The sequence below is a fragment of the Filicampus tigris genome, chromosome 16, assembly GCF_054856515.1.
Source record: "Filicampus tigris isolate MCC_2025a chromosome 16, RoL_Ftig_1.0, whole genome shotgun sequence".
NCBI classification, from domain to species: Eukaryota; Metazoa; Chordata; class Actinopteri; order Syngnathiformes; family Syngnathidae; genus Filicampus; species Filicampus tigris.
In genome coordinates, this window is record NC_141232.1 from 8,766,445 (window position 1) to 8,790,291 (window position 23,847).

At 42.5% G+C, this 23,847-nt stretch overlaps 2 protein-coding genes across 5 annotated transcripts in view; one reads left to right on the plus strand and one right to left on the minus strand.

Moving 5' to 3' along the window:
* Positions 1-21,095, plus strand: part of septin9a (septin 9a) — a 47,675-nt gene extending 26,580 nt beyond the window's left edge. For all 4 annotated transcript variants that reach the window (XM_086054917.1, XM_086054920.1, XM_086054918.1 and 1 more), the window contains 9 exons: positions 14,011-14,211; positions 15,024-15,152; positions 15,691-15,772; positions 16,321-16,458; positions 17,463-17,580; positions 17,715-17,810; positions 17,895-17,991; positions 19,880-19,931; positions 20,009-21,095. In XM_086054917.1, the coding sequence (XP_085911043.1) occupies positions 14,011-14,211; positions 15,024-15,152; positions 15,691-15,772; positions 16,321-16,458; positions 17,463-17,580; positions 17,715-17,810; positions 17,895-17,991; positions 19,880-19,931; positions 20,009-20,150 (1,055 nt within the window). In that variant the 3' untranslated portion in view covers positions 20,151-21,095. The remainder of the gene's footprint in view (positions 1-14,010; positions 14,212-15,023; positions 15,153-15,690; positions 15,773-16,320; positions 16,459-17,462; positions 17,581-17,714; positions 17,811-17,894; positions 17,992-19,879; positions 19,932-20,008) is intronic.
* Positions 418-3,084, minus strand: LOC147134540 (uncharacterized). Its single transcript, XM_086054921.1, has 3 exons — positions 2,978-3,084; positions 2,758-2,861; positions 418-2,437 (listed from the first exon to the last, which is right to left on the minus strand). Exon 3 carries the CDS (start codon positions 2,434-2,436, stop codon positions 961-963), a length of 1,476 nt encoding a protein of 491 aa, XP_085911047.1. The 5' UTR covers position 2,437; positions 2,758-2,861; positions 2,978-3,084; the 3' UTR covers positions 418-960.
* Positions 21,096-23,847: the final 2,752 nt, after the last annotated feature.

The following is a 23,847-nucleotide window of genomic DNA, read 5'->3' on the forward strand; positions in this document are numbered from 1 at the left end:
GGGGGGGGGGTACATGTAGCATCACGACAAACAGTTCGAAGACGATGTGTGCGTGTGTGACGGTTGGTTATTGTTATTCTGTCCCAAGGACTCAGCGTCCAACTACGGGATGCTTTTTTCGATAAGAGCATTGTTCATATTTTGCAGCTGCGTCCTTCTCACATTGCACTTTCTTCACAAGCAACTTCGACTTACATGATTCAAACAAGTTTATAATGCTGAATAAATGCCTCACCATACTTGTAAGAGTAGATATGGGATAACTTATGTACAGTTATTCTAACCATTCCCTCTTTGTTTATCACATATTTGCTCGATTTCATTGTCCAAATTCATTCACTCATTTTTGTCATGTGGGGTGGGCGCCATTCCCCTGTGTTAAGTTCAAACTCACAAGAAAGGTAGGTATTTGAAAATGTTTATTGAAAATTTACATTCTTGCAAATACACAAAATGACTGAAATTACTTGTAAGAAAAGAAATGATTAAAAAAAAAAAAAAAAAAAATGAGGGAGCATCTTAACTCATTCACTGCCAGACATTTTCAGACCATCTTTTACCTTAACGTTTGGAGAAAAAAATTTAAATACAAATAAATTCCTGGGATTGAATGGCTGGACGGTGAAAAGACAAGTAAATTCGTCAATGGCAGTGAATGAGTTATTGTCACGCACCCAAGCAATTTGAAGGACTTGATGCCTAACTTGACAGCAGTTAAACAGGATTGTCGCCCAACGTGTCCCCCCTCGGCCCCACACACACATTTTATTGATGATGCGTGGGTCCCCAAGCAAAGGGATCAAAATTGAAATGATGTACAGTAGATTTTGTTTTACAGCAATTTTCTAAACAGTAGATTTAGTTTTACAGCAATTTTCTAAGTACTGGCATCCATTTGATCAGCTTGTATTGTGATAGTGCAATTGTCCTTGACTTTCAAAAAAAAAAAAAAAATTTGGATCACCTCCAGCTTGATGTTTGAGCCATCACGATGTTATTCCTGAGAATGAATCGTGCCTGGACTCCTGGGGCAATTGTCATACCCGAGTGGTACTCATAAACATCCTGCAATTGGTCAAGTGGAGTACCGCTAGACGCCGGTTTAAATTTGGCGGCCCACTGCCACCGCCACCATTCATATTCTTGAGTGGATTTATTTGGATTTTCGTAGAACCCCACCCAGGACTTGTTGAACTCTGTTGCCCAATTTCCGAACGACTTGTTCACAAATAATCGGGCGCAAGCCTTGCCGTCCTTCACAAATAGTTGTAGGCTCGCACCAAAGCCGGGTATGCTAACCTTTTCTGGATTTCTAAACTCATCTCCCCTGCATATCTCCTCAGCCGCTACTGTCCAGAAACAGAACTTTTTCTTTGTCTTATGGAGCCGGGCCTGGAGGCCAGCATTCAGGAGTACAGAGGTGTTGACATGGCCAGAATCGTCAGCAATCACTTTCGAGTACATTGCTTCCTGGGCGTTATTGTCCTTATAGAGTACCACCATCACGCGTTTCTTTAGGTAGTGTTCGGGAACACCCCGCCAAAGAATGTCCGCCCTTCCTTTTGTTCCGGTCGTCACTTCGAGTTGAATCTCGCCCTGAGAAAGTGGTTCCCGCCAGCTTTGTGGAGCATCCTGGCGGTTTTCTCTGTCGTCCGGAAGGTTGACGACGCAGTGAGGTGGCACGTTTCTTTTTTCCGCAGGCCGAGGTTTGTTGTGTTGGTAGTATTTTTCCTCCAAGACCATGTACAACAGCAGTCCAAGGCAAGCGAGTTCGCGCCATGAGATTTTGAGGGACCTTAATTGCGAGTCGTTTATGTTGCTTCCAAAGTCTTCTCTGAGATCCATCAGTGAGTTGCGTTTGTTATCTTCCACTGAAAACTCTCGGATTTGCCGTAGGAGGTTGGTGGTGATCTGGTATGTGTAGGCGGGATCATAACGGGTGCCCTCATTTGAGTTTTCATAATGCTGCGTGATGTAGACTTCATCTACCGTCTCGCCGGTTTGCCGGCCCGTGTGGGGCTCCCTCACCCGGAATATGATCCGGTCTCTGTTTCTCCCCCTGTACTCCGCATTCGGTGGGTGGAGGACATAATCGGGAAGATCGGATCGGCCTTGGAAGAGATTGCCAACGGTGTAGTAGCGGTATCGGGTATTTCCCTGAGGCAGTGGATTCAACAGCCTCTCGTAGTTTCCGTAGTGATGCGAACCGTACGTTCCGAGGTTCGGGTCGAAAGTCAGTCGTATGACGTCGTTGTTGTCAATGTCAATCGTGTTGGCAAACCAGTGGAGCAGCACCAGGCTGTGTTTGGGCACCGCTCGGCCAAAGTTGACCTTTTTCAAATCGTTGATAGAGTTGAGCTTCTGAAAGGCGCAGACGGAGGTGATGGAAAGAAGCAGAGCAGCGCAGCAAAGCGCCAGCCCCCACGACATCTTCATCCTGTAGGGATGTTTGAAATGTTATTGTTTGAATTGCTCGCTCGTGCTTTATATTCTCAAGCCATTCAGGATTTTGTTGCTAAAAAGGCTCAAAGGTACACCTGAGATTGTTCAAACAAGCCTGAGCTAGCAAATAACTAAGCATTGCCAAGTTACATGCCAAAGAGTAGTTTCTTGGCTGGAACGGCAACGCAAAACATCACGGGTAATGTGAAACTTATTAAAAAATAAACTCGTCGTTGTGAAGGAGAGAATATTGCTCTAGTTGTCAGTAATGTTCATTTGAAAAGAAGGCAAAGACAACAAATGCGTGGCTCTTACCTTCAATAGTCGGCTGTCCTCGGATCGGACTCTGAGCTGTGTTTGCCTTGCGAGCTGCTTTAAAGCTCCCAGAGTGACGATTACCTTAGAAACGAAACTGGGCACTGAGCCAGAAAAAAACTGTTTACTTTCACTTTGCTTTCTCATGAATTGGGAAGCTAGTGACATTGCCTATGATATGGATGTCCATAGTTGGGACTATGACATCAGGGTTGTGCACCTTGTACTTTACATTGTGGAATGAGGAAACAAGACAGTTAGCCTGTTGAATTTGAGCCATTATCCTCGCGACGCATCATCGGCCGACGTGTGCGCGCGAGCCTTTTGTCGGCGGAGTTAGGAAGTTGTCTACTGATCACGCTGTGATCTTGACAGCTGTGATGTCACTGCCCTCATGCTGATGAAAGACGCTTTTGTCTAAGAGTTAAACCACAGGTGTCAAACTCAAAGCCCGGGGGCCAGATCAGCCGCCCCCCCCATCCTTTTATGTAGCCCATGAAAGCAAATCATGTCAACTTCCATGACCCTTGCTAAAATCTTTACCAAAATGTTTGTCATGTGTAATAAATTATGTTGAGCTTTTGTAAGATTTCTATGTATGTTGTTTATATGTATGTATGGTTCATTTTTGATTGTTCAAACCCTTGGTTGTTGAAGGCTGGATCTTTTATACATGCATTGAGCATGACATATATTAAGATAATGTGATTGGGTCAATAAAAAACAGATATATGCACGTGTTTAGTCCATATTTCAAATGGCAGTTTGGTCATACATCTGGTTAGAACTGTGTGACACCCCCCAGTAGCACTGATGAAAAATTGTGGCCTGCTCCTTCATTTAAGCAGCCCTTCACCGACGTAGACGGTTCAATTTAGTTTTAGATTGACATTTTTTTCTCCCCCTATTGTTGTATTTCCTTCAGCAACCAGCAGGCGATGCTGTTGCACAGGTACGCAATCTCATAACACCTGGGATTATTATAGCACTGACGCTTGTGCAGTCTGTTGCCAGCGCAGCATTTGGAACCATTCTAGTTAGTAATTCTCTTAACAATGTGCTTCTCCACTGTGTTTTGACACCAATGTGACGTTTCAGTATGGGAATCTCCTTTGACGAGAATCTAATCATCTAATAATGACACTACTACTAGAACCTCATTTGGCTGAATTCTTCCCATAAACCTAGGAAGTACATCCGCTTTTCCCAGAGAACTGGACTTGTCGCGATCATCCATATATCCATATACAAACACATAACTACAAGCCTCCCGAACGCATACACACCCAGACTCGTTTAAATGTCTCCTAATATCCTACACAGTGGCTTTCGGATCCCCTTTGGGCACAGCACACATGGAACCATTTGTTTTTTTCTGTGGTCACCTCCCACTTGTTTCACATGGGCACTCGTTCTTTTAGTGCTTATTTTACATGCTTAACCACACTATGCACATGTACAATTCAGTGAAACCTAAATATTGGGTACAGCAACTCAAGCCTTACCTTAATATGTGGCCCAAAATCGCTTCACATTTGTACACTCACATGATGTATATTGTTGTGCCCTCACTCAAATATCACCCATTGCCTTCACTTTTTCCCAAGACGAAGACAGACCGGTCACCTGTGTACTTTAATACAAAGGCGGCATGGGCCACGTGTCATTGATTGATCATGTGTCGTAAAAGATCTACAGGGCACAAGGGCAACGGCGTAGCAGATTTGGGTTAGCCTCTGTGTAAAGATTGATTTTTTTTTTTTTTTTTTTCTATGCTAGAGTTGTCACGATTAATTGTTCGTTGTCACGATTAATTGTTCGATCGACAACTAATCGACCAAGTTAATTGTAAAAAAATGTGTCTGAAGAAATCATCGATCATCAAGTCTTTCTTTTCAACACACAGTAAGTAAACCAAATGGTATTGAAAGTATAAGTGAGCGTCACTCGTATCTAATAGTAACAGTCGTTTGCTACATATTGTACTATTACGGCGGAATCGCCCAAGTATAAAGTGACGTGGCGACAGAAAATCTTTTGTTTCACCTCTGTAAGCATCTGTGAGATTAACTCCACTAATGAGTTGATTTTTCTTCTTCTTTTTTTTTTTTTTTTTGAAATACGTGTGCTGTGCAAGTGTGTTCGTAAAACCTCACTCCTGTGAGGCTTCTAAAGACAGTGGTGGACAGTACACGATTGTTACACCTTTACTTCAGGGTACTACTAGTGGCAAAGGAGAAAAGTAGAACACTAACCATCAAACTAGAAATGAAGCTTACAAGACTTGGACCACATACCTGCACCACACAGATAACGCAAATACATTCATTCCAACCATTATGTGACAGCTGTGCTAGTAATTCACGAGCTCCCTCTAGTGGTATGTGGAAAATCATTGAATAAAATGTACCTACCACTGCATTGTTATAAGTGCCTCAATTTTTATTTTGGTAAAAAAATCATTTAATTTATGTGATACATTTTAATAGTTTTTATGTTCAAATATATAAGCACAATGTTTATGTTCATGCAAGTGCATAACGTTACACTTTTTTTTTTTTTGAAGAGCACTTTGGCCTACTACACCCCGATGGTGGTAGTTTGAGTATTTCTCAAGTGAAACTTGGTGTAAAAAGTTTGAGAACCACTGATCTATTGTCGATGGATGAATGGGCAGTGTTATGCAGTGGCTAACTTTTTTGTTTTGAGCCTGGAACAAATTCACTTTAAGCTAACCCTAACTTGGATGTGAACCAGCATCACAGAACGGCTTGTATTCAAATTTCATTTTGGCTTACCAATTGCACCATAGCGTTTAAGTAAGAAGCTTTTTAATGAAATGATGAAGGGTAACCTAAGAGAGCTGGAAACAGAAGTCAAAGAAGCGGAGAGGCCCCAACTTCAGGGGGCAGTGTTATGTTTCTAAGAGTTTATTTAAGACTATAAACTCCATTTCTGTTTTTTTTTTTTGTGTTGCGCTAGTGTAATTTTGGAGCCCTATCAGGGTGCCTCAGTGTTTTTTAAATGGTAGTCAGCAGCGACATGTTGGCAGGTATAGTATATACTTTATGCGCAGGTGTTGGTTTGTCTTGGCTGCAAAGTCTGTAGCGAACGAAAACCAACCAACCATGCTTGCGGCACATTGTTTATTTTTTCAGGAATGGGATTCTTGGTTTTCAAGAATGCAGGGCCAGATTATGCATTTGGTCGTACGTGTGCTCGCGTGGCAGTATGAGTGTACTCAAGCCCCTGACCTGGTTTGTAATTACACTTCCTGTCAGAATGCAGACAGCTGTTTCCTCTCCTCTCTAATCACGCGTGCATACACACTCCATAAGAACAGTAATCGGTCAAAGTAATTGGCTTGCTCCTAGGTTTAAAACAAGTGAATGACGCATCGCCTCACACCAATTTTGTTTTTAGGTTTACAGTTGCAGGCCAGGTCGGGCTTGATTGTCCATCAAATGAGTTATTAAAACGTGTCCGTGTTGTTTGTCAATCCCTTTCTCTGCCAATTCACTTCAGAACAGAGCCCCGTCTGAATGAAATGCGCCAAATAGCCTTAAAAGAAGCCTCAAATGCAAAAACTTAGAAATACACAACGGATGAAATTTAATAATTAAGCTAAAACTACATATTAGAAAAAAAAAAAAAAAAAACGAACAAATGGAGCTACCGGAAAGGCTTTGACTTGCATCAGCAGCGCTGATCAAAGATGACATTTCAAAGATGATTTTTAAGGCCAGACAAAGATAATTGTGCTCAGCATAAAGGTGTTTCATGTTTAAAGAAGACTGTAGATCACAGTGATGTCATCCTTGATGAAAAAGACTGAATAAATGTTAAAAGCGTGCATGCGGTGAATCTACAGTTGTGCTCCTTAGCTTCAGAATTTGTGATATGATGGCAATTTTTAAGGAAATATGAATGAATGGGGACTGTTAGGCATGGACAAAAGGAAGCACATTTTTTGTCTAGATTCCACTGAAATGTTTCACCCTTTGCTAATAATGTTCCATCAGATTTCCATTCATAATTGTCTTCCCACACAAAAAGCAATTCCCAGATTAAGTTGAACCAGGATTCTGAAATTGAACAAGTTGCAAAGGTGCCGACGCTAGCGAAGTGTTAATCTGCTGTTTGTTATCGCGTCATGGCAACGGCGCACCGAGGTGTGCTCTTGGAATCAGAGTGGCTTGATGTGAGAGGAATGAATGGGATCTGATGAATGCTGAGCCCGGGGCCCGGACCATGAGGTCAAGACCACGAATTAGGTTGTAAATTCTCACTCTTGCTTGGTATTGAGTCGAAAAGGCTTGCGGTGTGTGTTGACGCATCAACTATCTCCACCTGATTGTCCACCAGGAAATCCAATCCGCTTATTTAAAAGGCATGCCGTTTCAGTTTGCCCTTTTGAGGTTCGGGGGCTAGATAAAGGAAGTGGGTGTCTCCTGTTGCTTTCGCGTCCTGGTTCACATGACAAGCAAGGGTGGGAGGGGCCAGCGGGGAGCTTTCAGAGCCACAGAAGAGTTTGGCCTCTTACTAGCAACACTGCACGACAGCCAGGGACAACTCTTGCACACGCGGTAAGTGATCCGTATGTTTAAGTGTTGCTTTTTGTGCATGTTTCACAGGATTTTGGGTTTTTTTTTTTTTTTGATAGGTGAAATACGGCTGAATATCAGTCCATGTGTTGATGTTGTCTGTAAGGAGAAGATATGGCAAGAAGCTTATCAGTGCATTGAAGTTTGCTGTGTTTGAGTGTGCACATGGCCATGATTATTGTTGCTGAAGTTCTTCTAAAAGTGGCATGTCTGTTGTGTAGCAGTGTCTGCATGAATACAGAGGCATTCCATTGTGCTTTAGCCCCGCTTGTCTTCTCATTTGACTAGTATTAGCTACACGCTTTTTCTGTTCTCATGGTGATCCATTACCAGATCACTTAACAAGTCCTCATAGCTGCATGGTTGGTGTGTCTGTGTGTGTCACTCAGACCTTTGAGTCGTTTTTTTCCCCCCCTCCCCTATTTTTTTTTTTTTTTTTTTTTTTTTTCAGCATAACTTTCAAGGTTCTAGTGTTTCGTTTTGAGATTTTAGAATTGCATGGGCGGTCTTTTTTGGTTATACTTTTTCAATTTGTGAAATCATACGAGCCCTTTTTTTGTTGATGTGAAAGACAAATGTGGCAATAGCGGAACAAAATAGTATTCAGGGTTACATTGTCATGTCAAATTTCGGGTTAGGTAGGTGGAAGACCTACTAAGATAGGTGGTTCAAGTAGCTAGCGTTAGCATTTCAACATGAAAGTTAATTGGCAAAATCAATTTCTTAATACTTTTATGAACAATTTTATTTAAAAAGTTGTCAATATCAGTCTCGTGTATACAGACGATGGTACCCAGAGGAGTTGCCATAGCAAGCCGACAGGAAAACAACAAACTAGTTGAGATTGAATGAACAGCGCCTCTGCTGGTTGCAGCCAAATAGTGCAGTCCATTACTTCAAGACACAATTAATCAACATTGATTCCACACAAAAAAATGTACCTATTTCCATCCCTACTGTCAACTTGGCTCAGCTGCAATGTGACTGCATCACTGCAGCTGCTCTGAGTGATGAGCGTAGCTGTTGAGCAGATCAGGCGGTATCATTTTTTTTTTTTTTTTTTTTTTTGTCGAGGCGGGTAAACACTAGAGTTAATTTTTAAGACTCATTTTGTGTTGTGCCATGCATTGTTGCACCTTGACCCAGACAGTACTTTAGTTGTCAAACAATCAACTGATGGAAAACAGCAACCGTCCTTCGCAGTTTTAGAAAGTCATCCGCCTCTGCTTTGCCTCACCGGCACGTATGCGGCGCACATTCTTGTGGACACGCAGAGCCGTTGAAAGGCACCCCGGTGCACTGGCAGGCGAGAACAGACACTGGCCTTTCACCAGTGTTTGATGGCACGCCGAAAAGGTCACTGTTACCTTGTGTGTCTTTTGTTGATGTCTGTGTTATAGCAGCCAAGTTAGCCTATGGACCGGTCTTGGAACAGATCATAACTCCTCCCCAGAATTTGGGGTCTGACTCGTACAACCTTTTGGCCCTTAGATTCTGGGCATCATCTTTATTTCAAAACCATCACCCGTTCATGTAAACGCAGATTCTAATGTAGACAAGTGGAAGTGAGCTAGTGATTGCTCAGGCATACTTTGACATTGGAAATGAAAATATCTTTCTTATTAAAGCGTTAATTCATAATGAATGAATGAATCACACGGTGGACCTTCGCTTATAATTTGAAAAATGTTGTGTCTGGACGCACATGAAGACCGTTTCATGTGTATGACGTCAGTAAGGTCTGTATGAGGACAGAGGTGAGATTCCATGTGGCTCCACGCTTGATGTCAGCCAGCCATTCCACTGATACACTTTGACCTTTGCACTCTTGCTCACTACAGGCCAATCTAGTCACATTTGACTGGGACTGTTCAACTTGAAAAGCCTTATCGTGATATTAATAACAGGTGGCATGTAAACAGATTTTAGACTTTTAGATTTTGGATTTGCCTGTGCTTAATATTTTCGTCCTTGCAACTTGCAAGATGTCAGATAGAGGCACGTATAGTCACAACAATATTATTGTGATCTATTTTCTGGTGTGTTCTACCTGCTAGATTGTCCAAATAATTGTTAGTTATTAACATACACATTAGGTTTGGTTATGTTGTGTGTTTATTTGTGCTGCTTTATTTGCTTATCACTTGCCAGTCCTCTGAGCAAACCTTCCTGTTTACATTCTTATGGCCAATCAGGGAAGAGAGCGACATTATTTTATTTGTGCTGATGCATTCTGGTGCACTTGAATTTTGAACCCTTAAACAAAATAGCAATACCAAGCTAGCAAGCCAAAATCAGCTGTGACTGTATATATAAATATAAACCCATGGAGCAGGGCACATAAATGAAATCTAATACATGATATGGTATAATACTGTACAGTATGAAGAATATGGCGGCCAGTCCTAATTTTTATGCAAAGAAATGCACAGTCAGGTGAAACAAAGAGCGAGTTGGACCACGCAGAGGTGAAAGGGCACATATGTCCAGAGGGCCGTATGACCACGACTCTGGGAATTGTTCCTTTCTGCACAAACACTCTGACTTTAATAACAAAAAGCAGACTGTGTCTGAAGCGCCACCAGTGCTAATTTTCCTTGTTTATTTGGATATTTACCATAAAAATGGGGAACATGTTTATGTGGCGCCGTCTTGAATCCGTACAATGGCCTAGATTGCCCGCCCACAATAGGATGTTTTCTCAGTTGTATTTGGCGCTTGCCATAAACGAGCAGGATCCAGACTCACTGGAAAAGCCACGGCCAACATATTTGCTCCCAAACATCTGGGTCTCAATCGAAACAAATTTGGCCGTCTTAAGATGAGACCAAGCCCCCTTTTGTCCTGCCTGGGAATATAAATAAAGGACAAAAGGAGACTATGTTTGGAAAGAGAGCCCATAAAAAAACATTTTAGAGCAGAGCAAAGATCCAAATGACCCATTTCGTGGGTTTGTCCACTAATGTGTGTTTGACATGGCTCTGCTTTGGCGAAAACAATCCCCCTTGCCTACTTGACAGATTTGTGTGAACAACTCTTAAGATATCTTATCATGGGATTTGCAGATTTCATGTCAGATTTGAATCCCTGACTGTTGACCTAAGTTTAGCTAGCATGTTTTCTTTTGTCTGGAGTCCTCCCTTCAGATGTGGTTTGCGGAAAACATTAAGCCACTTGTTTATCGGACATAACTCGGCGTGACCCGTTTTGGTCCTAAAGTGGGAACACCACCTTTGACCTGCTCACCAATGGTGTCAAGATCAACATATTGGGCAGCAGGCGCAAGGCCCGGTGGTTTTGACCACATCTGCGCTTTGCTGTGGAAAAGACACAATTTTGCAGGGTTTTATCTGGTTGCATTTCTTCAGGAATGGGTTTGACAAAATGAAGTAAATAACCAATCACTCACTTTTTTTTCCCCCGCCAGTCCACACTCATCTTTTACCTTTTTATGACCTTTTCTGCTCTCCGCTGCTCAATGACCCTCTTCCTATTTTCTTCCCTTTTTTGTTTCCCTTATCTCTTGCTTATCCTCTGAACATCAGTTTGCCCCCTCACTCCCTCCTACTCTGAACTATTTCCTCCTCCAAAATGCTTTTGCAGCTCAGCAAAAAGCCGACCAATATTTGCAAAAAAGCCCCGCAACCCAATACTTCTGGAAGCAAGAGCAGAATTCTTTGGCGTCTATAATTGAAAACAGTATCGCCGATTAGTCATCCTGTTTTTCCGACTGTTCTTCTGTAGCTTTTTTTTTTTCTCTCTCAAACAAAGGAAACATGCCAACCCATAACTGAATGTGATACAGGGGAAATCCCTTCAGAAACTAAAGATGAGTGACAATGAAGCTGCACATCAACTCAATGAAAGCTATGAAGGGTGTCGTGCAGCGCTGCTATTCTCAGCAGGGGGAAGCATGTGGTCATGTGACTCCGTTGCTTGCTTTTGATCATGCTGCGGTCAGTCGATCGATCGGTGATTACGTGACCTTCGAAAACTCAATATCGGTGTGTGGTGTTTAAAAAAGCAGGAAAATTCGGCAACACAATTTAGTCAAATATTAGTAAACAATTTAAATATAAAATATTTTCTAAGTTAAATTTTCTGACAAATTCCCGCAAGGTTGTCTGTGGTTAAAATGAACATGTAGCATTAAATGCATGGAATAGAATCTACCGGCTAATCAGTTTATGAGGATGTTCCTGTAGCGTGTGTGTGGTCTGCTGTCATCCCTGTTTGACCTGGCGCGAACCAGCGGTCCAGATAACGTCCACCAGATGGTAAACCACCAGGGCCAGACAGTTCTCATGTGCAGCTCAAATGCCTTTTAACATTTACGGGGTCCCGCTCCAACCGGCTGTCTCCAGACACCCGGGGTAACTGGCTCAGGACCACGACATGTCTGCGCCACCTCGGTCAGGGAATAGAAAATGTTGTCCAATATGAGGTTATGGTGACGGCTTTCACGTATTTGGTTTTAGAGCTGAACTCGCTAATGTGAGTAAGATAAGGTTGCTTATGGAGGAGAAATATGTTTTAAGACACAGAGGTCTCCCCCATGATGTAATATAAGTTTCCGAAGGCGTGGTTCTCAACTGTTGTCACCTAGCCCGAAAAAATCTGAAACATTTAACAAATCAGATTTTCATGGACCTTTGTGTTCTTGTTGATAGTGATGACACAGCACTAAATCTCAAATTTTAGGCCGCTAAATTTTAATATAGTTGGCAAAAAGGGGCATGGCTGCCTTCCAATACCTCAAGTAATAAAAGTCCATTGAACACAAAATTTTTTTTTTAAAAAGTGAACAAAGACCTTTCTGACACATGATGATTCCCCGATGTGTCAGTCTGCCGTGATTTAGCGCCAACTACTGCCCGAGGAGGACTTACTCATTGTAATAATTTTTTTTTTTTTTACCTGAAGTATCGGTGGCTGGTATCGGAATCTCCACGAGAACTGTTACGTGGGATCGGTACTCGCCCGTCCCTAATTTACCATCGGTTGCTATAAGAAATGGTTTTTGTTTTGAGGTTATCTCAAGTGTTTTTTTGACAGTTCAACATCATGTACGGTCCCCTTTTAATGTCCGAGTTCTTTTTTGTGTTTAGTCATCACGTCTGCCGCACGTCAAAGCTCCAAACGATGGGAGCAGAGTTTTAGCGGGTTTCACACTTTCTGACAGGTTGATGGTAAATCGACGTGCGATTGAAATATGACTGCAAGGGGGAAAGCCCTTCTGCTGCCGAATCTTTCCGTTTCAAGAGGAAAAAGGGTGAGCTTGAAAGACAGCAGCAGAGGGAGGAATGCAGGAGGTGTGGCGCAGAGGTGGAGGGCAGTAAGTCACATCAAATTGCTGACTGACTGTTGGAACAGGATGGGGAAGTGGTGTTGAGGCCATGAAAAATCTACTCCCATAGGTGGGACTGACACAAAGGAGCACATTATAAAAGCAAGACTCTTGTTGATCTCGATTTAGCCGCCACTTTCCACAGCAGTGTAATTCTACCCCCCCAATTGCTTGTAGTTATCAACGCCGCGCCAGGTTTTAAGTGCACTGACCCTCGTAGTGCAGTCGTGTCGATAGAACTCCCCGAGTGATGCCGACTTGAGCGGATTAAGACAAACTGGCAGAGGGGAGTCAGTCCGGAGACGGTCTGGGAGTAGGATTTGTGCACCACTGGAATCCAATAGCTGATAAAGCCTTCGCTCATGTTGTCATGTGCTCAGACGTGTACGTGCCTACGGGGCCAGCTCGGTGTGATAAGGAGCAAAAAGGTCCGATGGTACGCACGAAGTGTTTGTGTCTCAGGTTTCTGGCTGAGCCGTTTCCTTTCCATTTTCACATCAAGCGACAGCAACGCGGAGAATGAGGCCGTGTTGACTATATTAAGCGCTCTCTAGCCGATGAAATTCTCGACGCGCTTTGTGAGGACATGTGGATACTGGTGATGTGTGATACGATGTCCTGTTGTTGGTCTCTCTTATCTTGTTTAGCATAGTTCTTCAGGTTGTGTGTGTGTGTGTGTGTGTGCGTGTATGTTTTGGATGTGTTTTATTGTACAGCACTTTGGGTTGCTTTTGTTTGTATGAAAAACGTTGTATAAATCAAATCTAATTTGATTATTACAGCCCACATAGTAAAATATTAATATTATATCCTTCACACGTGCCGATAAATATCAAATACTGCGTAGTACAACAGTGCTTTCGAGGTCCTCGTGAGTGGAGATGATTTGCTGCTAACAGCCATCTTTTAGACAGACGCTACGGCAACAGTCTCAGCAGTTAGACTGATGATTATGCACTTTTATTGTTGTTTTCATGGATGTCTACAAAGCTGGTGATTATATTTAATGTTTTCTGCAGCTTGGCAGATTACTGGCTTGCTCCCCTTTTTGCTTCAGTATCAAGTGCAGACCTGCATGTGGGATGGAAATTGAACATCTTGCAAATGGTCTCCATCAAACTGATACGGGTTCCTGCGTCCATTTACTGATCCTCGCGTATTTCAGTCCACTGAATTCAACGAGTTTATTTTATTTTAAAGATGAGAAGTGCTCATTTGTTGAACCGTCCGCGACGTACTGCCACACCCCGCCCCGTGCGCAAATGTTCATTCTCAACACTTCTCTCTTCATTGCCTACTTAGGGCCGGAAGTGATTTCTAGCTACAGCGGCGGCAGCAGCAGCGCCATGACCGACGCGGTGGTGCCTGATGCCATGGCGTCGTACAGCGACAGACCCACGGCCCCGGTGGTGGATTTCAGCTACGTGGGCATTGACGCCATCCTGGAGCAGATGAGGAGAAAGGCCATGAAGCAAGGTTTTGAGCTCAACATCATGGTCGTAGGTAAGGGAGAGAAATTCCAGCCCTCGGAAATGCCAATTCAAGAGGAAAATACAGTAGTGGTGGTGTTAATCCTAATAGTTGTGTGCTGCCCAACCTCTGAATTCCCAAATCGTACAAGTGTTGGGGGCATTCAGTGTTGGAAATTCCACTGTATGCCGTTTAGTTCTGCGCCTCTCTTTAATACGCCTTTTCCCTAATTAAAGAGAATGCACCTTGAAGCGAAGGCTGTAACGAATACTAAACTTGTGGACTCATACATTTCTTAGCTGCTCGGATGAAGATTTGCAATCATAACAACGACTTCTTTCCGAGCTTGGTAATCCAATAGTCATATCATTTGAGTACACCGAAATCGACAATTTCATCTAGCTGCTGCTAGTCAGCCATAATGTTAATTTTCCTCTCCCGTAATGTTAATTTTCCTCTCTAATCAAGGTCGGACAAAAAATGGCGCCGTCAAAATGAACTGTAATCAGCATCCAGACACAGTAGGGATTGCTGTAACGCCTCATTCACATCATTACTGTGATCATGCAGTAATCGCATGCATGCAAACCCAAACACGGCCACTTTGAATTTCTCTCCTGTCTGAAGTGTATTATTCAATCGTTATACAGCTTTGCTCTCTCCTCACTGTGTCTCAAGTTTTTAAGTAGGTAGCGGACTTTATTTTTGAATCTTCTGTGACACCAATGCCACATACGATATGTTGTAAACGGCGGTGTGGAGGAAGATGTTAATTCCGTTTACTTCGGTGCTTGTCTCATTCTGCCGTGTGTTGCGTGTGTGTGTCTTTTTGTTTTCTCTCACAGGACAAAGTGGCCTGGGCAAGTCTACTCTGATGAACACGCTATTCAAATCCAAAGTCAGTCGCAAGTCTGTGTTGGCCACTGCCCAGGAGAAGATCCCCAAGACAATTGAAATCAAATCTATCAGTCATGGTACAGTCCACTAGTGTATTTCTACTTGACACTGACCGAATTGACCATTTCACACTCTATTTTTAGCCACAATAAAGCCTTAAAGAGGGAAATCAACCCAAACATATTTTTTACAAGAATATGCGTCGCGGAGTTGTGAGAATATGAGTTAAGAAGCGAAATCTACCCATTTTTAGTAATCTCGGGGGGCGTCCATTTTGTCACTTCTGTGGACTGAAAATGACATCACACTTGCTCAGGGCTCTGATAACGACCAATCACGGCTCAGCTTCAGAAAACGGGTGAGCCGTGCTTGGTCGTTACCTGAGCCCTGAGCCATTTTTAGTCGACAAAAGTGACAAAATGGCCGCCCCCTGAGATGGCGAAAAAGGGGGTGGATTTTGCAGCGTAACTCATATTTCATATTAACCATATTGTCTTGTTTCAACTAGTGGGCCTGCATAGAACATATTTTTGAAAAAAAAAACATGTTTGGGTTGACCACTTTAAAGAATGTATCTATAGCATCGATTGACCTTGTGTGTTTGTTTTTGTGCAGACATCGAGGAGAAGGGAGTGAGAATGAAGCTGACGGTTATTGACACACCTGGTTTTGGAGATCAGATAAACAATGAGAACTGGTACATTTCAGTTTTTGTTCCATTAAACATATTCAGTGGAGCGTCTCAGGACGAACGAGCTTGTCGCTGTCCGATCTGTTCAGAGGTTTACCACTGCATAGTAAAACTGCTCATGTTGATGATGATAAGATGAACACTTAAAGAAATTATTATTGATGTCAGGTTATTGTTGCCACGCTGTACTGAGCCGCTTGGCTAAAAACCAGTTCTGTGGTTATCATCGTACTTTTCCGCTTTGCCGTCACGATGTGTGGCGTCGTCGCACAAAAATGAACCAAGCCAAACGCACTCATGGAGTAAATCCTTCAGATGCCCATTGAGCTGGACTCTTGCAAGAGATGACACAAAATGGCGGTTCAACTTTGATGCTTTGTCACTGCAGGTGTCCGTATTTGTGCGTTTGGAAAAACTAATTTAGAGGCCCCACTGTAAATATTGAATCAATTGCGACGTCTAACCAGATGTCTCATCGCATCTTTGTTGCTTTCCTGTGACTACATTATTTTAATGAATTTTTCCCATCCCTCTGTTGCCCCTTCATTTTCTAGCTGGCAGCCCATCATGAAATTTATTAACGACCAGTACGAGGCATATCTGCAGGAGGAGATAAACATTAACAGGAAGAAGAGGATCCCGGACTCCAGAGTCCACTGTTGCATATACTTCATCCCGCCTACTGGACACTGGTGAGGATGTGTCCGAGCATAAACACGCTAATAGCGACACAGGCACACATGCTTTGACTTTGGGTTTTGACTTCAAAAAAAAAAAAAAAACACAGCCAATGCGCCTGCAGGGTTGCCTTACTTGTCAGCATTTCCTATGTAAATGAGTGCGGAACATCCGTAGGCTTTTGGAGCACACACACATTTCCTCCCAGCACTTAGCAACATGTCCCAGAACACAAACATGCAGAGGGAAGATGGGGCCTGCCAGGCCCTTCAGCAATAGCAGCAGCAGCTCCGAATCCCAACGTTTCTCTTTGCCGGATCCCTCGGAGAAAGACACATCTGGTTATGATCCAACTGCGCACACACATTTGGTTAAGCCCCTCACTATGTGGGGGCTCAGGGGCTCGGTGTGCATTTAGAATAAATTGGGGTGATGGTGCGCAGTCTCATGTGTTCATCAAGTAATTGGCCGTGCGGGTTTACCACATACTTTGTCGTGAAATGCTTACAAATAGCACCATGTTGTCAAATGGCGCACCGAAGATGCTGGTGAATGTCGTCAGCGGTGAACTCGAGCATGGAGCGAATGTGAATTAACCATCGCCCCCCCCGCGCGTGCGTGTGTGTATGCGCACCATCCACTAATGCATCATGCAGTTGTCACATGGGCAGACCAGCAGCTGCTCAGTGTTGGCCTAATGGAAAGAGACAAGATGGACGCGACAAAATGTGTCTCTCTCTCTCTCTGGGATGCGCACAGTCAGTTTGGCACTGCGGTCTTTGCGAGTGTGTGTTGCCGCATGAGTGCAGCAGGCTTTCTGTGTTTACGCGGGCAGTCTGTTAAAGAGTTATTAGCCAGGCGGCTGCCATTAACTGCAGGAGCTCCTTAAACGGGTCACTATTCCGCCAAACCTGCACACATCGTCACAAGAGAAAAGTAGGTCATGAGCGTGTCTGACCTCTGGTGGCCCATTTGTGTACCGCATATTAATTCGCTTTGTTTTCCCTTTTCCACTTAGTCTGCGGCCTCTCGATGTGGAGTTCATGAGGCGTCTCAGTAAGGTTGTCAACATTGTTCCAGTCATTGCCAAAGCGGATACACTCACCTTAGAGGAGAGGGATTTCTTTAAAAAGAAGGTAACGTCCACACGCTAGCACATAAAACGGGAGCTTGAACTCCATCTTATTCCATAAATTGGGTATGTTAAAGCCCAATTAATTTCTTGCCTCGGAAGCTTTCAAAAGTGTAATGTGTCATTCGACTCGAGCAGATCAGGGAAGAGCTGCGATCCAATGGGATAGATATCTACCCTCAGAAAGAGTTTGACGAAGACGCCGAGGACAGAATGATCAACGAGAAGATCCGGGTGAGGATCGCAAGATTAGCAAACTGACCTTCAAACTGCGTGTCGGAGGGCCAGTTGTCATTTTGTGGTTCCGCATGCGTGCAGGAGATGATTCCGTTCGCTGTCGTGGGCAGCGATCAGGAGTACCAGGTCAATGGCAGGAGGTTGCTGGGGAGGAAGACCAAGTGGGGAACCATTGAAGGTACAACTTCCTCTCAAGGCCCCTTCTCATTTTTCTTTTGTCATCGGTGATTTACAGTAGATTGGAGTAACTTTACGTCAAGGGACATTAGTGGAGTTTGAAACGGTGACGTGATAAAACTATATCAGGCTGTTTTGCAAAACTAGGATGCTCGGTGTGTAAATTGTATGCAAAAGAGAAATGAACATTTTAAGAATATGTGAAACGTCAGTTAATAATATGAGGGGCTTAATTTAAGATTCTCCGAAAAAATTGTATAAGTTTTAGAGCGTAATAAAGCATAATATAAGCATAATAATGCATAATGAGGAGAAATTCGTAAAGCCACCAGGAAAAAAATAGTAAAATAGTGAGAATGTCTGAATATGTTCCAGTGTTGAGAAAAAAGTCAGTGTTACATAATAATAAAAGCATATTACTGGTACAAGGAAAAAAATAATCAAAATGCCACGAGAGAAAATAGGATGTCACATTCACACATTCATGTATTAATAATGCGGCATTTGTGAAAAAGTAAGTTCCAATTAAAAAAAAAAAAAGTTGTGCTATTGACAGAATAAAGTTATTGTCACAATGCATTGTTTATGAGGTTGGGATAATAAAGTTGTAGTATTACAAATGAAGTATTTACGTTACAAGTGTGAAGTTTGAATTTACCAGTCTAAAGAATTTGCCACAGTAAAGTTGTTGCACGAATAAAGTCATACGGTCCAAGAAATGGTCATGCAGTCAAACAATGACGTTTTGAGACTGGTGTCATGCGCTCTGCAGCTGACACAGGCCTCATGCACACACTCCCCGTGCTGCCGTCATTAATAATAATATAATAAAGAGCCGCGCTGGTTAACAGTAATTTTCACTTGTATACTTAATTATATTATCGCTCCAGACAGGAGGCAGTGTCCCTCTACCAAATGTCTCATAAAGGAAGTTTCATTTCCTGCTGTGGAGACACATGCAGCATGAGCAATTAGACTTATCGCTACATTGAGATGCCACATAAGATGGAGTTGGCAACTGAGATGTAATGAGAAAGCTGTATCTATGTAAAAAAAAAAAAAAAAAAAAAAAAAAGCATCTCATACGTGATTTAGCCCAAAATGATTCATATCTTGGTAAGTGGATTTTTGTTTAGTTAATGAAATTGACAAAAGAATCTAAGGCACTGTTTATTTGCTGTTTTCCTTAAAAATGATTTGTACTTTATCTCGAGTTGTTAATGTTGTAAATCTATATCCAATTATAAAACTTTTATAAAAATATAGAACTTCATTCTCAAAATATCTCTGACTTTATTCTCTAAAATATCTAACTTTATTCCCGGAAATGTGCGACTTTATCCTGGTAGTGTAATTTGAATTATTTTGGGTTTTTTTGCTTTTCAGTGTTGGCCGAATACTCTGTTGTATTTGTGGAAGTCAACCCAAACATTTTCTTTACAAAAATATGTTGTATGCGCCTTCGCTGGTGTAAACATGGCATTCTGAACAATACTGCCGTTGTCACTTGCTGTCAGCTGAAAATGACATCACAGTTGCTCGGGCCTCAGGTAACGACCAATCACGCCTCACCTGTTTACTGACGCTGAGTCATGATTGGTTGTTACCCGAGCCCCGAACAACTGTGATGTCATTGTCAGCTGACAGCAAGTGGCAAAAGAGCCGCCCCCATGATATGGACAAAAACGGGTGGATTTTACTGCTTAACTCATATTCCACAAACATATATGAATCAGAATGCCAAGTTTCGACTAGTGGGTCTACATAGAACATATTCTTGTAAGAATGTTTTTGGGTTGACTTCCACATTAAGGGATCAATTTAGTAAACAATCTTGCTCCTTTGTGAGCGGCCAGTGTCACATTTAACAATTTGTTTTTCCCCATCAGTTGAAAACATAGCCCACTGCGAGTTTGCCTATTTACGGGATCTTCTCATCAGGTGAGCCAACGTTCCGTACCGTCATGTTTCCACGTATCCGCCACAGAGTGATGTCATATGTACGTGTACTTTTCCAGGACCCACATGCAGAACATAAAGGACATCACCAGCAGCATCCACTACGAAATGTACCGCGTGAGGCGCCTCAATGAGAGCAACACGGCGGCGGCTCACACCAACGGCGTGCCGGAAAATCATCTTACCGCCCACGAGATATAGAAACCACCTGATCCTCAAGTCCCTTATTCTTAAAAACTTTGACCCTCTCCATACAGGTGGGTTGGAAACAAAAATGCCTGACGAGAGTGGCTGTCATTTCCTTGCAGTGATTTTCTCTCACTACGGTGGACGACGAGTGAAAAGAAGTCTCGATGTTTTTTTTTTTTCTCCCCCCCCCCCCGCCTCCCACAGTCGCTGCAGCTTTTTATTTTTTACACTCCTCCTTATGGATTCACTCCAGGTGCCAAAAAGGAACTGACACTCAAAACTAATCCTCCACCTTTTTATCTTGTCCACTTTCTTGCGCTTTCTCCAGCACCGCCTGCTTATCTGCGTGTGAGGACTGCACCGTGGTGTGTATGTGTTGCACCGATCGTCTTGCAGTGCACAAAAAAAAAAAAATGGTTGAGGACAAGGGTTGAAAATGGCACATGTCTGGATTACTCTCACTTACTTGCTGCCGTTTCTGCTTTGTTCGCACGTACATTGCGTCATGTTTAACATGGACATCAGGACCTTGGAGTATTTTTAATTCTCAGTAATAGCCGCCACTGTGTTTTATTCAAAGGAATATCTAATAAGAGTGATTTAATATGAGTACGTATTTATGCACCATGTCAAATGTGAATATCGTTGGTCCATTCCTTCACATAATTTCCAAGACAGTCATGTTAGGCCCAGTCAGTTGTGCCTTATTTATTGGAGAATGTCATCGATGCCGCGTCGCCTGCATTTAAACATGTTTCCATGAGCTCCCATTGTTTTTAAGGATATAAAGCCCATTTCACTCAATTTACAGAACATCTATGCCAGTTTCATTCTTGCTTGATTCCACCCAGCTGCCATATTCTCGTGTATTCTTTGTTCCTTTTTTTTGTACCTGTATTATTGATAACAAAATGTCCTTTATCTTATTTTAAGAAATAAAGATCGTTGTTGTAATTATGTGCCTTGTTTTTTTTGTTGTTTTTTTTTTTTTTTGCAAACACCGTCTATCCTATGTCCTTCAAAAGCAGCTGTACTTCTTATACATCAGTCCGTGTCTTAGCCTGAAGCTTTTGCAGACCAGGTGAGTTCATTTGTTTGCTGGCCTAATTGTCATCATGGAGTGTTTTATTGCCATGTCATTAAGCACTTACTAGATTAGCCTTCCAAACCAATATGGCTGCCCGCAAGGTCAGTGCTGCCCTGATTAACACTTGGGTCTCTTATTCCTCAGTTGGAGACGACAGGAAGTCATTGCAGAGGCTGCTGAGACGTCAACACTCGGTAATTAATCACTGCAGACGATATGATTGAGTTTTGATTACATTTACAAATGCCAAATGGAAATCACATGTTTACCTGTCCTACCTGTGACCGCACAGGTCGCGGTGTTTGATTCTAAACTATACATGGGTTCATCAGAGCTGAATGTGTAAAGAAAGTTGTTCAAATCAGGGTTTGATGTGGAATACAAATTGTGATCCAGGAGTAATTGACACTGAAAAAGGATTGTGATGGTCTGTTGATGCCACAAAAAGGCTGTGAAAATATCTTCCATATTGTGAGAATAAAGTGTTACAAGAGTAAAGTTCTGGTTAAAGAGGTCAACCCAAACATTTTTTTCCATAATATGTTCTATGCAGGCCCACTAGTGGAAACAAGGCATTCTGACTAATATTGCCTTTGGGGAATATGAGAAATTCACAGTTTTTTAGCCATCTCAGGGGGCGGCCATTTTGTCACTTCTGTCGGCTGAAAATGACATCACAACTACTCGGGGCTCAGGTAACGAGTCACAGCTCACCTGTTTTGTGATTGGTCGTTATCTGAGCCCTGAGCATCTGTGATGTCATTTTCAGTGACAAAAGAGAAGTGACAAAATGGCCGCCGCCTGAGATGGCTAAAAGCGGCTGCATTTTGCTGCTTAACTCATATTCCACAAATGCAATATTAATCAGAATGATTTGTTTCAACTAGTGGGACTGCATAGAATATATTCTGGGAAAAAAAAATGTTTGCGTTGGCTTCCTACTTTAAGATGAGCGAAAAGTCCTGTTACAACAAAGTGTGATGTCATTTTCAGTTGACAGCGAGCCACAAAATGGCCGCCCTGGAATGGGTAAAATGTGTCCAATTCATATTCAACAAATGCAATATTAATCAGAGTTAAGTTTAAGGAAATGGTCCTATTAAAAAGGTGTGTGGGGGGGGGGGGGGGGGTGAAAAGGCTGGAAATGGTCTGTAGTTCATTTCCCCAGTAGAAGCTAGAATGAGTTATGTTCTCTTGCTGTGTCCTGTGCGACGTTGCCAGCGGATGTCGTGTGTGTTTCATGACACTTCGCTTTGTTAGCTATTACACTTTGCTTTTACGTGCCCATTGTCAGCGTGCCACCAATTAGCCAGTGTTTGATCAGTGGAAGTATTCAACATGCATGACTGAGGGGATGTGTGTTGTGTGATCATGTTGTGCGCACACACTCCCCCTCAAATTCATGCACGAAGGTTTTGGCCCCCATTTGTCTTCTCCTTGCACCATCTGCTCTCTCGCTTTGGCTCAGTAGCTTTCTCTCTCCTTTGTCTGCAAAAGACTTCCAACTTCTCTTCGTGCCTCACTTCCTCCCCCGATGTCGTTTTCCATCCTCGCCCTCGGCACTGCGCCAGCCTGCTCCGACGTGGCGGGGGAAGGGGCGGAGTGCCGTATGCAATTTGTTCAACTTTATGCAAATCAGCTTTACTATTAATTAAAAGTCGGCTGCAAATTCAATTAGCCGGCTAAACAAGAAAAGAGAGAGAGAGTAATTGGGACTACAGGGAAATGTGGAGCGCTTAAAATCATTGCGACTAGAGTTAAAAAAAAAAAAAAAAACACCTTTGATGGATAGCCACTTAATGTGAGTAAATAAACCTCGTTTCGTATGTCCACTTCTGGAAACATGTACGATATATTGAACATTTGACTTTACTGTATTCCAGTATATGTGATGTTTGTCTTTATTACATTACCATCACCAAAGCATACACACACACTACTAAAGATTTTGATTAGCCACATGAGTTATTGTTAAGCGTCCTTGTGTCTCTTGAAAGGCGCTGTATAAATCAATGCAATTATTATTAATTGTCCTTTCACTCTGTCTGCTGTCATCACTTAGGTGGATGGGTAGGTGTTTGCGATGTTTGCACTAAGCAGGGTACACACTAGGGGTCGAATGACTAAAGCGCTTTCTGTAGTCGATTGTATTGTCAGAAAAAATGAAAAGACGTATTTCCATGGACTGGAATCAGTGGTGGGGCCGGGGGGGGCAGTCCGTCCCCCTTTAACTCTGTGTCCCAGTCAAATTGGACTGAAGCCACCACTGACCAGCATCTAAACAAAAACAAGTGTTTAAAAATCCAACTGATATTTACACTGATTGTTGTTGTTGGTCTGCTTAGCTAGCAGAACCTGCAGCCTCTTCTTCCCTGAACACTTATTTTAATAAATTGAAATATTTTCCTACATTTCTACTTAATTCACTTTGGCATCCAAATGGCTCAAGGTGGCAGGCACAATTGTCTGTATGGGAATTATCATTATTTTTATGTTCAACTCTATGAATTAATTTGTAATTAATTTAAATAAATAAGTAAAACGATCTGACCATTGGAATGTTACCTGTTTAAATAATTCTAGAAAAGTAGTATTGCAGTATTATGTTCGCAGCGAAAAATC

Coding starts and splice junctions, on each gene's coding strand:
- LOC147134540 (XM_086054921.1), bottom strand. CDS start 2,436: ATGAAGATGTCGTGGGGGCTGGCGCTTTGCTGCGCTGCTCTGCTTCTT.